At 37.8% G+C, this 14,685-nt stretch overlaps 1 protein-coding gene across 12 annotated transcripts in view; it reads right to left on the bottom strand.

Moving 5' to 3' along the window:
* Positions 1-14,685, bottom strand: part of UBR2 (ubiquitin protein ligase E3 component n-recognin 2) — a 129,001-nt gene that overhangs the window by 97,026 nt on the left and 17,290 nt on the right. For 10 of the 12 annotated variants that reach the window (XR_010140212.1, XM_054557504.2, XM_054557505.2 and 7 more), the window contains exons 3-4: positions 3,091-3,169; positions 1,010-1,123 (exon numbers count right to left, since the gene is read on the bottom strand). The exons of 1 other annotated variant lie outside the window; for it this stretch is intronic. Coding sequence is in view for 10 of the 11 variants with exons in the window: in XM_054557504.2 (XP_054413479.2) it covers positions 1,010-1,123; positions 3,091-3,169 (193 nt within the window). In the remaining variant the exon portion in view is untranslated. Of the gene's footprint in view, positions 1-1,009; positions 1,124-2,595; positions 2,683-3,090; positions 3,172-14,685 lie in introns of those variants that run through there. One more of the 12 variants, XM_054557503.2, reaches the window with a different exon arrangement.

Raw genomic sequence — 14,685 nt, 5'->3', positions numbered from 1 at the left:
ATATAGCAGAAGAGGGACTGCCACAGGTTGGCTAACGGATACAAGAACAAAGATAGATAGAAAGAATGAGTTCTAATGTTCTATAGCACTATAGCATGACTATAATTAACAATTTACTGTATATTTTCAAATAGCTAGAAGAGCGAATGGTGAAAGTTTCCAATACCAAATAATGTTAAATGTTTGAGGTGATGGATATGCTAATTACCCTGATTTGCTCATTACACATTGTATGTATGTATCAAAATATCACACTGTGCCCCATAAATATCACGCTGTGCCCCATAAATATGTACAATTATTGTCAATTAAAAATAATAAAACATAATCTATTGTAGCATACCATTGAAAGATTTTATCATTGTATAATTACAGTTAAGTGAGTTATTAGAAATATATGGAAAGTTTTGGAAGTTTTAAAAAAAGCAGCAGAGATTTAAGCATTTATTTTGTGGGAGTCTACTATTCCATTACAAATCCATTTAAGAAAAATAATGCAGGATCAACAATTTGAAAAACACAGTAAACAGTGGGAATTATTTGTACTGAGCTATCATCACTACACATGGTCCCATCACATAACCAATGATAATGGAAACCAGGAGATGATGATTGGGATTGGCTGTTATGTATGGTAACAGAAAAGAAAGCTATCTGGCCCCAAAAGTCTTTGTTGTAATAAAGATATACAAAACTCAACTTAGTTAACTGGTCTACACATGTGGGAAAAATAATCCTCTCAATCATAAGTTAGTACTCAAATAAACTTCAAGTATGCTTAAAACTCCAACCAAATAAAAAATCAGAATTAAACGAAATTTCCAGAATTTCAACTGTGTACTATTAGCAACCGTACAGCATCCACAAAATGCAAAGAACTTTCAAAGTAAACTAGTCACTGTCAATAGTGGAAGTACTATTCGCTTATCCATTTCTCACATCATCTAATGACTATTTCTAAAAATATTCCAAACTTGGGTTAAAAACAACTTTGTGAAAATGTTTTTACCTCTTCTTCCTCAATTTCAGAGGTGTTAAGTTCATGTTTTTGACAGTAAGGACCCTCTTTCCAAGCTTCAGTATCACCACAGTCACAGAAACCTCCACCTCCTGATGTTGTCATCTTGGGAAAAAATTGCAAAGTATCTTGTCAATAAATATTTACTGAGGGCTATTAGACAATAAATAAGAATATCAAGTGCTAAGGAAATACCATTGCTTAAGTGTTTAATTTCTTTGGAGGCATAAAATTAGATAAAATGCCAAACCTCTCAATGTTTTAAAGTTTATTTTAAATAAGCCTATAAGCTAATCTAAGTGATTTCAAAATAAAATAAGCTACTTTGTAATGTTTGCCTACATGACTTCCTTAATTAGGAAAATCACGAGGATCACAAGGGTTTTCCTGCTGGGTTTTGGTTAAATTGGTATAATGCTGATATCTACGCTACAGGTTGTGATGCTATAAACACAATAGACTCGGGGGTTATACAGATTCCTCTAGTTGCTGTCTCCTAGAGTCTAAGAGTGCTGCATTTGCTTTGGAGAAATTAACCAACAAAGACTATAGAAATAGTTAATTTTTCTTCTCTAATACACCTTAAATAGCCACTCTTTGAAAGGACAAGTAATAGGGGCTCAGGAAATACAAAAGTAGACTGCCTAATAATAAAAGCTTTTCACCACCTGCAACGTTCAGGAATTATTCATAATTCCTTAAGACAGGGCAATGACTTAAGAAATCTGGCATCACAGAACCAGAATTAATAATTGGTAGACTAGAAATTCTGCTTTTCTTAAAATAGTACGAGGAAGAGCTTACTAACAGGTATTAGATACAGCAAATTTTAGAATAAGCCCTATTATATTCTGCCCAAAGTAAGTATTTGTGTTATATATCACAATATAATTAATGTAACCCTATAAATGACAACTATTCCCAGGGAATGCAAAGATATATGCCAAGAAATGTGGGTAGGAGTCATTTGGAAAACGACACGTGCTTGTTTCAGTTACCAAACACAGGCAGAACAGCTTAAAGGAAACTGGGCCTCTTTTACTGATTTATGAGACTAATGAACAGACAAGAATATAAGTAGCCCAATTTTGTAGCTGGGTTTTTACTTATTTATATTTTTTATTTTGGGATGGAGTCTCGCTCTGTTGCCCAGGCTGGAGTGCAGTGGTGTGATCTCAGCTCACTGCAACCTCCGCCTCTCAGGTTTAAGTGATTCTCCTGCCTCAGCCTCCTGAGCAGCTGGGATTACAGGCATGCGCCACCATGCCTGGCTAATTTTGCATTTTTAGTAGAGATGGGGTTTCACCATTGTTGGCCAGGATGGTGTTGATCTCCTGACCTCGTGATCCGCCTGCCTTGGCCTCCCAAAGTGCTGGAATTATAGGCATTAGCCACTGCACCCAGCCCCGTAGCTGTTTTAGTTCATTATTTTTGAACTCCTGGGTAGAGTAAATAAAAACAAACAGGAAGAAAAGTTCTGACCCAGATGGGCTCCTGAATTAAGAATAATATTAAAATATTCCTCTCTACCATTCTGTTTTATGATTAGGGTGAAAAGTTCCATCTAACAACCCTACCCTTTGAATCTCCATGGTCTGTCTTCAATTTCCAATAGAGGAACCAGGACAGGATTTGGAATAATCTGTATTTATCTGCGTCCCTGACTTAAAAGCAAACAAACATACCTGAATTTTGAAAAGTACTGACAGCATTACAGCAGTGAAAAAATACTAAACTGGTGGGTCGTAGGTGCTGGAGTTGGGTCCTCTCCTACATTGTAGTAGATGCCTCTTTAATAAACATTAAAAAATAGCAAAAACAAACTAGTTGAAAACCAATACAGAAGAGCTGATATCTCTATTATCTTTTTAAAATCATATGCTCCAAGAAGTGTGGATTCATAATTTGTTTCTACACTGGCATCCTATATCCAATGGTATTTAAATAAACACACTGTTTAAACCACCCCCCCCCCCCATTTTAGTGTTAAATCTTTGCATTTTGAAAAGAAAGAAAAGATATTTATTATAAAATGCAATACTGGGCATGGTTATTATTTGGACATTACTAACCCTATATCGATGATCTCTGTGAATACTTCCCAAAAAGCACTCCATGCACAAAACACAAGTTGGATCAACTGCACAGTCTCTGTAAAGTTAAAAAAAAATCAGAGTGTCAGAAAATAACTATATATTTCACAACAGAATTATTTCAAATTGGAATCCATCCTAAAAGAATGAAAATGTGAAGTTTTTTGGTGTTTTAAAAAAGGAAGTATCATTCCCAAAGATCTGTCAGATCTTTGATCAATGAAAGCAGTTTAAGGACCTGCGTCTCCACAATGGATGTGTACTAGGGAGTCTTTCAAGGCACATATTAGAACAGTAAATTTTAATTTGTGTTTTCCCACAGATTTGTGGAAATCACATTACACATTAAAACACATAGATGTATATGAAATATATTCAAAATATTTATGAATTCTTAAGATTCATATCTTGGAATTTCAAATAACTTCTTCCAAACAGGTATTTGAGACCAAGGGTCTTCAAAGTGATATGTATGCATCCCTAGAAAGGCAAAAATATCAACTGAAATGCAAGAAGACAACATTTGAACTTACATTTCTACTTAAATTTTAATTAAAAAGGGAAATTAAACATTCTATAGGTTCACTGCACAGAATGATACAGGTCTCCTCACATGGCCCCTATTTCTGGTATTCACACAACACATATGGCCATAAGATATCCTGACTGAAGAGTTTCAAAAGGTTGGTTGGGGTGCCCTGAGTTGTTTCATTTGCTTTCTTCATACTGCCAGTTAGATACATTTATAGATCATATCTTAAGAGAATCTAGACAATTCCATGAAATGAAATGGGGTATAAAATAAGAAATCTATATTGGTTCCTGCCCCTGGTTCCTGACACCAGGCTTGTAAAACTCTTGTAGATAAGGGTGCTAGTAGATGTGCTAAAATTTAGTCTTTAACCCTAGTTACAGACACAGAAATCCCCTGGGTGACAGAAGAGTCTTGTTCTTTTTATTGAGCCAGGCTGGAGTGCAGTGGCATGCTCATGGCTCACTGCAGCCTCAACCTCTTGGACTCAAGCAATCCTTCCACCTCAGCCTCCCTGGTAGCTGGGAGTAAAGGTATATGCCACCATGCTGGGCTCATTTCTGTATCTTTTGTAGAGATGGGGTTTTACCATGTTGCCCAGATTGGTCTCCAACTCCTGGGATCAAGCAATCCCCTGCCTCAGCCTCCCAAAGTGCTGAGACTACAGGTAGGAGCCACTGTGCCCGGCCAAGTCGTTTGTTCTGAAAGGCTGGGAACTTTAGGATGGAAGCTGGTTGCCAAGGGAACCAAGCATGTGATTAAAGGGTTGAAACTTTCAGCCCCACCCCCACCTCTGGGGGCTGGTGAACTGATCATCAGTGGCCAATGATGTAATCAATCATGGTTATGTAATGAAGTCTCCACAAAAATCCAAAAGGATTGGGTTGGAAGAGCTTCCAAATTTCTTTTTGGAGTGGAGTCTCACTCTGTCACCCAGGTTGGAATGCGTGGAGTGATCTCAGCTCACTGCAGCCTCCGCCTCCCCTGTTCAAGTAATTCTCCTGCCTCAGTCCCCCGAGTAGCTGGGACTACAGGTGTGTGCCACCATGCCCAGCTAATTTTTGTATTTTTAGTAGAGACGAGGTTTTGCCATGTTGGCCAGGCTGGTCTTGAACTCCTGGCCTCAAGTGATCTGCCTGCCTTGGCCTCCCAAAGTGCTGGGATTACAGGCATGGGCCACCGCACCTGGCCTAATTCTCTTTTCTATTCCACTCATCTGTATCTATCCTTATGCCAGTACTATACAGATTAATTTGTAATTGTTCTGTGTGTACCTGAAAGAATATATATTCTGTTGGGACAGAGTTCTCTAGATATTTGACAGCAAGCTTATTAATTTTATTGTTCAAATCTTAGATCACTCTGCTTTTTATCTTCTTTATCACTTCCTGTGAGGAATGTGTTAAAAGTCTTTAACTAGAATTGTTGATTTTTCCATTTCTCCCTGCAGTCCTACTAGTTATCATTTGATATATGCCAAGGCTGTAAACAGTCTACAGTTAGGTGCATAAATGTTTATTATAGATATTTTTTCTTTACTTACTGCTCTCTTTACCAGCATACAATGTCTATTTGTGTCTTTTATATGAAAACTGCTACTTTAATTTTCTTTTGTATCATATTATTTGCCTGGTATTTTTTTCTTAACTGTTTCTCTTCCCACTTTCAATGACTTTCTATTTTAGTTTGCCTCTTATAGACAATACTTGTGGATGTTTAAATATCAATCTGAGAGCCAGTCTTTTTGCTTTCATATAAAGTAAAGCTAGAGCCTTGTCCTCATTTAACTATCATTTAACAGAAAAGACAAATGTGTACAGTTACAGTATTGATTGTTGACTACCGTATTAAAAGTATGTAGGGCCAAAGCCAGTGCATCTAGAGCACTCAAGGATCCCTGAGATCTTAGTAATTTGTCTAAAGCCATCATCTCCAAGCTTTTACAATCATATACCCTTGTATTAAAATGTTTTGAGTATGCAGTATCTATCTCTATGTAAATATATTCATATTACACATATACTATTTTTATATAATATTAATACATGTACTAATTAGTTACTCAATTATACCACTGTGTAACTGGAGTCTTAGGAATGGAACAAAGGCAGAAAAAATATTTGAAGAAATAATAACCTAAACTTACCAATTTGGTAGAAGACATCGGCTAAAAACAAACCTCAAGAGAATACATACAGAAAAGATATTTAGGCCTATCATAGTCAAACTGCTAATATTCAAAAATAACAAGAAAATCTTCAAGGCAGCTAGAAAAATCCAACACATTTCACACAAGGTAACATAGATATGCCAGTAACAGCTAACATCAACAAAACAACAGAGTTCAGAACACATTGGATCACGATCTTTAAAATGTTGAAAAGGAAGAAAACCAGAAACAGTCTATCCAGACTTCAATATTCAGGAAAAATATCCTTCAAAAATGAGTACAAACAATCTGAACAGGCCTATATCTATTAAAGAAATTGAGTCAAGAACTAATAACCTTCAAAACCAAAAGCACTGGGCTCGCATGGGTTCACTGGTGAATTCTATCAAATGTTTAAGGAAGAAATTATACTAATTCTATGCAATCTCTTCTAGAAGACAGAAGCAGAGGGAATACTTCCTAACTCATTCTATTAGGCCAGCATTGCTCTAATGTCAAAATCAGACATAGACAATTCAAGAAAAATACAATCTCTTTCATGAAAATAACAAAGTATTAGCAAATTGAATCCAACAACGTATAAAAAGAATTCTACACTATGACCAAGTAGAATTTATCCCATGTATGCTAGGCTGGCTCAACATCTGAAAATCACGTAAATCTATCACATTAACAGGCTAAAGAAGAAAAATTACACACAGAAAAGCATTTGATAGTTGGTGCAGTGGCTCACACCTGTAATCCCAGCACTTTGGGAGGCTGAGGTGAGAGGATCGCTTGAAGCCAGAAGTTAGACCAGTTGGGGCAACAAAGTAAGACTCCACCTCTGCAAAAATTTTTTATAAAAATTAGCTAGGCACAGTGGTGTGCCTGTAGTACCAGCTATGAGGCTGGAGGATTCCAAGTCCAGGAGTTTAAGATTGCTGTGAGCTATGATCTCACTACTGCACTCCAGCCTGGACAACTCTATTTTTGGAAGAAAAAAAAAGGCTTTGACAAAATGCAATGCCCATTCATAATAAAAACTCCCGGCAGAAGAGGAATATTGAGGAATATTTCTCAACTTGATAAGGAATATCTACAAAAAACCTACAGCTAACATCACTTAACGGCGAGAAATCTGAGTTTATGCTTGTGAGGTGACTTAGTGTAGAGCCCCTAGACAGCCTCAGTACAGGGCCAGTTACCAGAAAGACCACGACAAAGAGGGCTGGAGCTTTCAGACTCACCCACCAAAATCTGGGAAGAGGGGAGGGGTGGGGTTGGAGATTAAGCTCTTTATTATAAAAACTTTTTGTTGTTGTTGTTGTTTCTTGGGATAGGGTCTAGCTCTGTCACCCAGGCTGGAGTGCAGTGTGGCCTGATCACAGCTCACTGCAACCTTAAACTCCTGGGTTTTGGCAATCCTCCCACTTCAGCCTCCCGAGTAGATGGAACTACAGGCTCAAGCCACTATACCTGGCTATTTTTCCTTTGTAGAGACAGCATCTTGGTATGCTGTCCAGGCTAGTCTTAAACTTCTAGCTTCAAGTGATTCTCCTACCTTGGTCTTCCAAAGTGCTGGGATTACAGGCATAAGCCACCATGCCTGGCCCCTATAAAAATCTGACAAGGTTTAATTAACTTCCAAGTTGCTGGAACTTCACCCTGGGACTGAGGTGTTAGGAGGGTGGCATGCCCAGAGAGGACATGGAAGCTCCTCACCCTTTCTCCCACACCTTACCCTATTAAGTCTCTTCCATCTGGCTGTTCTTCTGTATCCTTTATAATATCCGTAAGCTGTCCTAGCAACTTAATCCAACCCAAAGAGGAGCTAATGGAGACCCCAATATATAGCCCGTCAATCAGAAGTATAGATGACCATTAATTGCAACTGGTGTCTAAAGTAGGGGGCAGACTTGTGAAACTGAGCTCTTAGCCTTTGGATTCTGACACCACCACCTGGTAGACGGGGTCAGAGTTGAATTGAATTAAATTGTAAGATACCCAGCCCCAGAGTTGGAGAAATCCTTAGGGTAAAAAAACCCACATACCTGGTGTCAGAAGTGTTGCATGAGAATGTAGAGAAAGAGTGTGTTTTTCCCAGAATAAAAAAAGGGAGAAAAAATAGGTGCAAAATAAAAACATTTTCAGATGAGATCGGGCACATTCAGGGTGGTATGGCCATAGACAATAAAAACATTTTCAGATAAACATAAACTGAGATAACTAATAATTAGAATCCACAGTGAAAGTCAACAACAATGGTCCACAGCCTCTGGTTCAACCTGCAACATAAGAATGATTTGTACATGTTCAAACAGCTATTTAAAAAAAGAAGTCTGGGTTTGGTGGCTCATGCCTGTAATCCCAGAACTTTGGGAGGCTGAGGCGGGAGGATCGCTTGAGCCCAGGAGTTTGAGACCAGCCCTGGCAACACGGTGAGACCCCATCTCTACAAAAATTTAAAAATTAGCCAGGCATGGCGGCATGCACCTGTAGTCTCAGCTACTTGGGAGGCTGAGGTAAGAGGATTGCTTGAACCTGGGAGGTCAAGGCTGCAGCAAGCTGTGGTTATGCCACTGTACTCCAGCCCGGGAAATGGACAGAGCAAGACTCCATCTCAAAAAAAGAAAGAAAAAAAAAATTAAAAGAAGAATATGCAACAAAGACTGCAAATATATTTTCTACTTGGATCTTTACAGAAAAAGCTTCCCAACCTCTAGTCCAGGAAAGAATGAAGATCCCTGGGAGCAAGATATATGTGGGTTAATATTAATGGTTATACATATTTTTTCCTGTCTTTTCTTAATGTCTTTAAAAGACTAATGTGTTAAAGCAAAAATTGTAACATTGCATTGTAAGGTTTATAACATTTTGGCCAGGCATGGTGGCTCATGCCTGTAATTCCAGCACTTTGGGAGGCTGAGGCAGGTGGATTACCTGAGGTCAGGAGTTCAAGACCAGTCTGGCCAACATGGTGAAACCCCGTCTCTACTAAAAATACAAAAATTAGCCAGGCGTGGTGGCGGTGCCTGTAATCCCAGCTACTCGGGAGGCTGAGGCAGGAGAATCACTTGAGTCTGGGAGGCGAGGTTGCAGTGAGCTGAGATTACGCCATTGCACTCCAGCCTCGGCGACAGAGTGAGACTCTGTCTCAAAAAAAAAAAAAAAAAAAAGTTTATAGGTGCAATATATATGACAAGAAGCAGAAAAGATGAGAGGAATAAATGTAACCATAAATGTAAGGTTCGTTTATTTTACACAAAGTAGTAAAAACAAACTTTGATAAGTTAAAGATGCATATTATAATCCCTAGAGTTACCATTTTAAAAAATGCAAGAGAACAGCTAAAAAGCCAAAAAAATAATCAAAACGAAATGCTACAATTCTAATTAACCCAAAAGGCAGCATACAATTAGGAAAATTAGGAACAGAGGAACAAAAAAAAAAGGACAAACTGAAAACAAATAACAAATGGTAGACCTAAATCAACAAATACATTAATAATTATAAGCATATCAATAATTACACCCAACAACTGCAAAATATACCTTCTTTTCAATGCACATGGAATAAGACTGACCATGTTGCCGAACCATAAGACAAGTTTCAAGTTTTGTTTGTTGAGAGAAGGTCTGGCTGTGTTGCCCAGGCTAGAGCACCATGGTACAATCTCAGCTCGTTGCAACCTCCCACTCGTGGGCTCAACTCAACCTCCTACATAGCTGGGACTACAGGTGTGCTCCACCATGTCCAGCTAATTTTTGTTATTTTTTTTTTTTTGGTAGAGATGGGGTTTCGACATGTTGCCCAGGCTGGTCTTGAACTCCTGGGCTCAAGCTATCTACCTAGTTTAGCCCTCCAAAGTGCTAGGATTACAAGCGTGAGCCACCTTGCTGGGTCCATAAAACAAGTTTCAATAAATTTCAAAACTGAAACCATACAGAATGTGTAATTTTGTTAGAAATAAGCTACAATATGTTATCTAAGAAAGCCTCAAATACATGGAAGTTAAGCAATGCGCTTCTAAATAACCCATGGGTCAAAAAATATAAGAACATAAATCCAAACTAAGCAGAAGGAAGAATAATAAGAGTAGAAATCAATAAAACAAAATAGATAAAAGACAAAAATAACAAAGCTAAAAACTTATTATTTGAAAAAATTAAATTGATTAAAAGACAAAATACAAATTACTATTATCAGGAAAGAAAGAGACATCATTATAGATAACACAGACATCAAAAGCAAAAGGAAATATGCACAATTTTATGTCAATTTGATATTATATGATGAAATATATTCCTTGAAAAATATATAGTACCAAAACTGACAGAAGATGAAATAAAATTATAAAAAACCCTAATAAATATCAAAGAAATTGAATTGTTACCAAATACTTCCTTGCAAAAAAACCCTAGGCCTTGATGATTTGTTTTACTGGCACATTCTACCAAACATTTAAGAAAAAGTCACACTAATTTTACATAAATACTTCCAGAAATAAGGAAGAAGGAATATATCCCAATTCGTTTTACAAGGCCAGTATAACCCTAACAACCAAGACCGGACAAACACATTACAAGAGAATGCCAGATTGGTATATTCTATGGAACACAGAGATAAAAATCCTTCACACAACATTAATGAGTTGAATCCAGCAATATACAAAAGTTATAATTCATGATAATAGAGCCGGATTCATCCAGTAATAAAAAAAATGTGAAAAATCAAACAATGCAATCAACCAAACTAATGCAATAAAAAAGAAAAACTATGATCATCTCAACAGATGCAGTAAAGGTACCTGACAACATGAAATAGTCATTTATGATTTTTTTAAAAACCTAAGTAAACTAGGAATAGAAGGGAACTTCCTCAATGAGATAAAAGTTATATGAGAAATTATACTTAACATCATACTTAATAGTGAAAGACTGAATTTCTCCCTAAGATTGGGAACAAGGAAAGAATATCCACTTTCACCAGAGCAATGGAGTACAAGAAAGAAAGGCAAAAAGATTAGAAAAGAAAAAGTAAAACTGTCTCCATTCATAGAGGACATAATTACAGAAAAATCCTAAGAAACAAAAAACAAAACAAAAACACCAGAACTAGTAAGTGAATTTAGCAAGGTCACAGGGTAAAAGTTAATATCAGAAACCAGTTGTATTTCTTTATAATGGCAGAAAATAAACAGACACTAAAATTCACGAAAAATATCATAAATTACTTAGGAATAAATATAACAAAAGGCATGTACAACTTCTATATAAAAACTATAAGACTTTGCTAAAAGGGATTAAAGAAGGCCTTAATAAATGAAGAGAGATAAAATGTTTATGGATTTGGGAAACTCAGTATTGTTAAAATGTCAATTTACCCCAAACTAATCTATAGAGTCAATGTAATCCTAATCTTAATCTTGGTAGTCTTTCTTAAAAACAGAAATTTACAAACTAATTTTAAAATTTATAAAATGCAAAGGACATGAAATAGACAAAACAAACTTTAAAGGAACAAAAATGGAAGACTTACACTAATCAGTTCAAGACTTATTATAAAGCTACAATAATCAAAGTAATATCTTTGACATAAGAATAGACATATCAATGAAAGAACTAGATTACTGTTCAGAAATGGACCCACACTTTATGGTTAAGTGATTTTTTATAAGATATCAAAGCAATTCAACCAGGTGCAGGTGGCTCACACCTGTAATCCCAGCACTTTGGGAGGCCGAGGCGGGCAGATCACCTGAGGTCGGGAGTTTGAGACCAGCCTGACCAACATGGAGAAATCCCGTCTCTACTGAAAATACAAAATTAGCCGGGCATGGTGGTGCATGCCTATAACCCAGCTACTCAGGAGGCTGAGGCAGGAGAATTGCTTGAACCCGGTAGGCGGAGGTTGCGGTGAGCTGAGATAGCGCCATTACACTCCAGCCTGGGCAACAAGAGCAAAACTCTGTATCCAAAAAAAAAAAAAAAAAATTCAATGGGGAGAGGAAGAAATGATGCTGGAACAACTAAATATCCGTGTGTAAAGAAATGAAACTTAACCTCTACCTCAAGTCATATAAAAAATTTAGTTTGAGACAGATCATAGGGCCAGACATAAAGTCTAAAATCACAAAGTTTACATGAAAAAATTAGAGGGAGAGGCCGGGCGTGGTGGCTCATGCCTGCAATCCCAGCACTTTGGGAGGCGGAGGTGGGCAGATCATTTGAGGTCAGGAGTTCAAGACCAGCCTGACCAACATGGTGAAAACCTGTCTCTACTAAAAATACAAAAAAATTAGCTGGGACTGGTGGCGCGTGCCTGTAGTCCTAGCTACTCAGGAGACTGAGGCAGGAGAATGGCTTGAACCTGGTAGGCAGAGGTTGCAGTGAGCCGAGATCGTGCCACTGCACTCCAGCCTGGGAAACAGAGCAAGACTCTGTCTCAGGGGGAAAAAAAAAAAAAGCCCTGTAATCCCAGCACTTTGGAAGGCCTAGGCGGGTGGATCACATGAGGTTGGGAGTTCGAGACTAGCCTGACCAACATGGGGAAACCCCATCTCTACTAAAAATAGAAAATTAGTTGGGCATGGTGGCGCAGGCCTGGAATCCCAGCTACTTGGGAGGCTGAGGGAGGAGAATCACTTGAATCCGGGAGGCAGAGGTTGCAGTGAGCTGAGATTGTGCCATTGCACTCCAGCCTGGGCAACAGGAGCAAAACTGTCTCAAAAAATAATAATAATAATAATAAAAGTAAATAAATAAATAAATCACAGAAACTATTTTTGCCATTTGAGAGAAGGCAGAGATTTACTGGACACAGGAACAATAATCATGAAAAAAAGTGGTAAATTGAACATCAAAATTAAAAACTTCTGTCATCAAAAGCCACTATAGAGACAAGCCACAGACTAGGAGAAAATAGTCACAAAATGAGTCTGACGAAGGACTTGTATTCAGAATAAAGAACTCCAAAAGTGAATAAAGATAATGAAAAGATAAACAACCCAAAAATGGACAAAAGACTTTAACAATAACTTCACAAGAGAAGCTAGATGAATGGGCAATAAGCACATGGAAAATTGTAATGAAGGAAAATTTAAACTGTAATGATACCCAAAGAGCACTGAATTTTTTTTTTAATTTTAAAAAGAAAAAAAGAACTATAATGAGAGATCATTAAATAGAATGGCAAATTAAACAGTCTATGTAGTATATGCTGGCAGATATTTAGAATAGTATGATGCATTAAACTTAAATTTAAATGAGGTTATTATTTTAAGGACTTGTGTGTTTTCTGTAAGAATACAATAATTGCAATTAAGAAATATTTCATACTGTATTAAACACATTCTTCCTGTTTTGTTAAAAAAAAGGTCTGACAACATCACCTATTGGTAAGGATATGGAACAACAGGAACTTTCGTACATTACTAGAGAAGATAAAATCCTTTTGGAAAAAAGGTTTAGCAGTTTTTATTAAGTTCAACATATACCTGCCCTTTTACCCAGAAATTCCACTCTTAGGAATTTATCCAAGAAAAATTAAAACATATGTCCACAAAAACACTTGAATAAAAATGGTAATATCCTGAAACCAATGTATCAAGTAAGAGCATTCACTGTATTATTACAGTCTAGAAGGCCTATCTTATGGTGTCTTAATATAAATAATTTTCTTACATTCCTAAAATGTAATTTTTTTTTTTTTTTTGAGACAGAGTCTCACCCTGTCGCTCAGGCTGGAGTGCAGTGGTGCAATCTCAGCTCACTGCAAGCTCTGCCTCCCGGGTTCACGTCATTCTCCTGCCTCAGCCTCCTGAGTAGCTGGGACTACAGGCGCCTGCCACCACGCCCAGCTAATTTTTTGTATTTTTAGTAGAAACGGGGTTTCACCATGTTAGCCAGGATGGTCTCAATCTCCTGACCTCGTGATCCACCCGCCTCGGCCTCCCAAAGTGCTGGGATTACAGGCGTGAGCCACTGCGCCCAGCCCCTAAAATGTATCATTAAAAGCTGCAGATTTTTAACAGTGCAAAATTTATGTTATTTGGTATATAAAACACATTAAAATGTGGTTAAGTACAGAATAACAATGCCTAATATTTTAATGTGTTGCACGTTTAAAAAAGAGAAAGTCATATAAGTTTTATTCATAATAGCCAAAATTTAGAAACAACTCGAATGTTCATCAACAGAACAACAGATTGTGGGCAACTGTGGCACATTTATACAATGAAATACACTCAGCAATAAAATGGAACCAACTTCTAATAATCATTACATCATGGATAAATCTAACAGACATTATGCTGAGAAGAAGCCAGGCACAAAAGGACTACAATTTCATTTTTATAAGATCTAGAACCAGGATGGGCACAGTAGCCCATACCTGTAATCACAACACTTTGGGAGGCTTAGGGGAGAGCATCACTTGACCCCAGGAGTTCAAGATCAGCCTGGGCAGCAAAGTGAGACCTTGTCTCTTCAAAAAATTAGCCAGGTTGGCTGGGCACAGTGGCTCATGCCTGTAATCCCAACACTTTGGGAGGCTGAGGTGGCCGGATCATTTGAGGCCTGGCGTTTGAGACCAGCTTGGCCAATATGGCGAAACCCGGTCTCTACTAAAAAATACAAAAATTAGCTGGGCATGGTGGTGCGTGCCTGTAATCCCAGCTACTCAGGAGGCTGAGGTGGGAGAATTGCTTGAACCCAGAAGGCAGAGGTTGCAGTGAGCTGAGATCATGCCACTGCACTTCAGCCTGGGCGACAGAGCGAGACTCCATCTCGGAGAGAAAAAAAGGAAAAAGAAAATTAGCATAGTGACAGACACATGTGATCCTAGTTATTTGGGAGGCTGAGGCAGGAGGAAAGGTTGAACCTGGGAAGTC

The sequence above is a fragment of the Pongo abelii genome, chromosome 5, assembly GCF_028885655.2.
Source record: "Pongo abelii isolate AG06213 chromosome 5, NHGRI_mPonAbe1-v2.0_pri, whole genome shotgun sequence".
Classification (NCBI taxonomy): Eukaryota; Metazoa; Chordata; class Mammalia; order Primates; family Hominidae; genus Pongo; species Pongo abelii.
The sequence above is the reverse complement of the archived record's forward strand: the minus strand, read 5'-3'. Positions and strand labels throughout refer to the sequence as shown.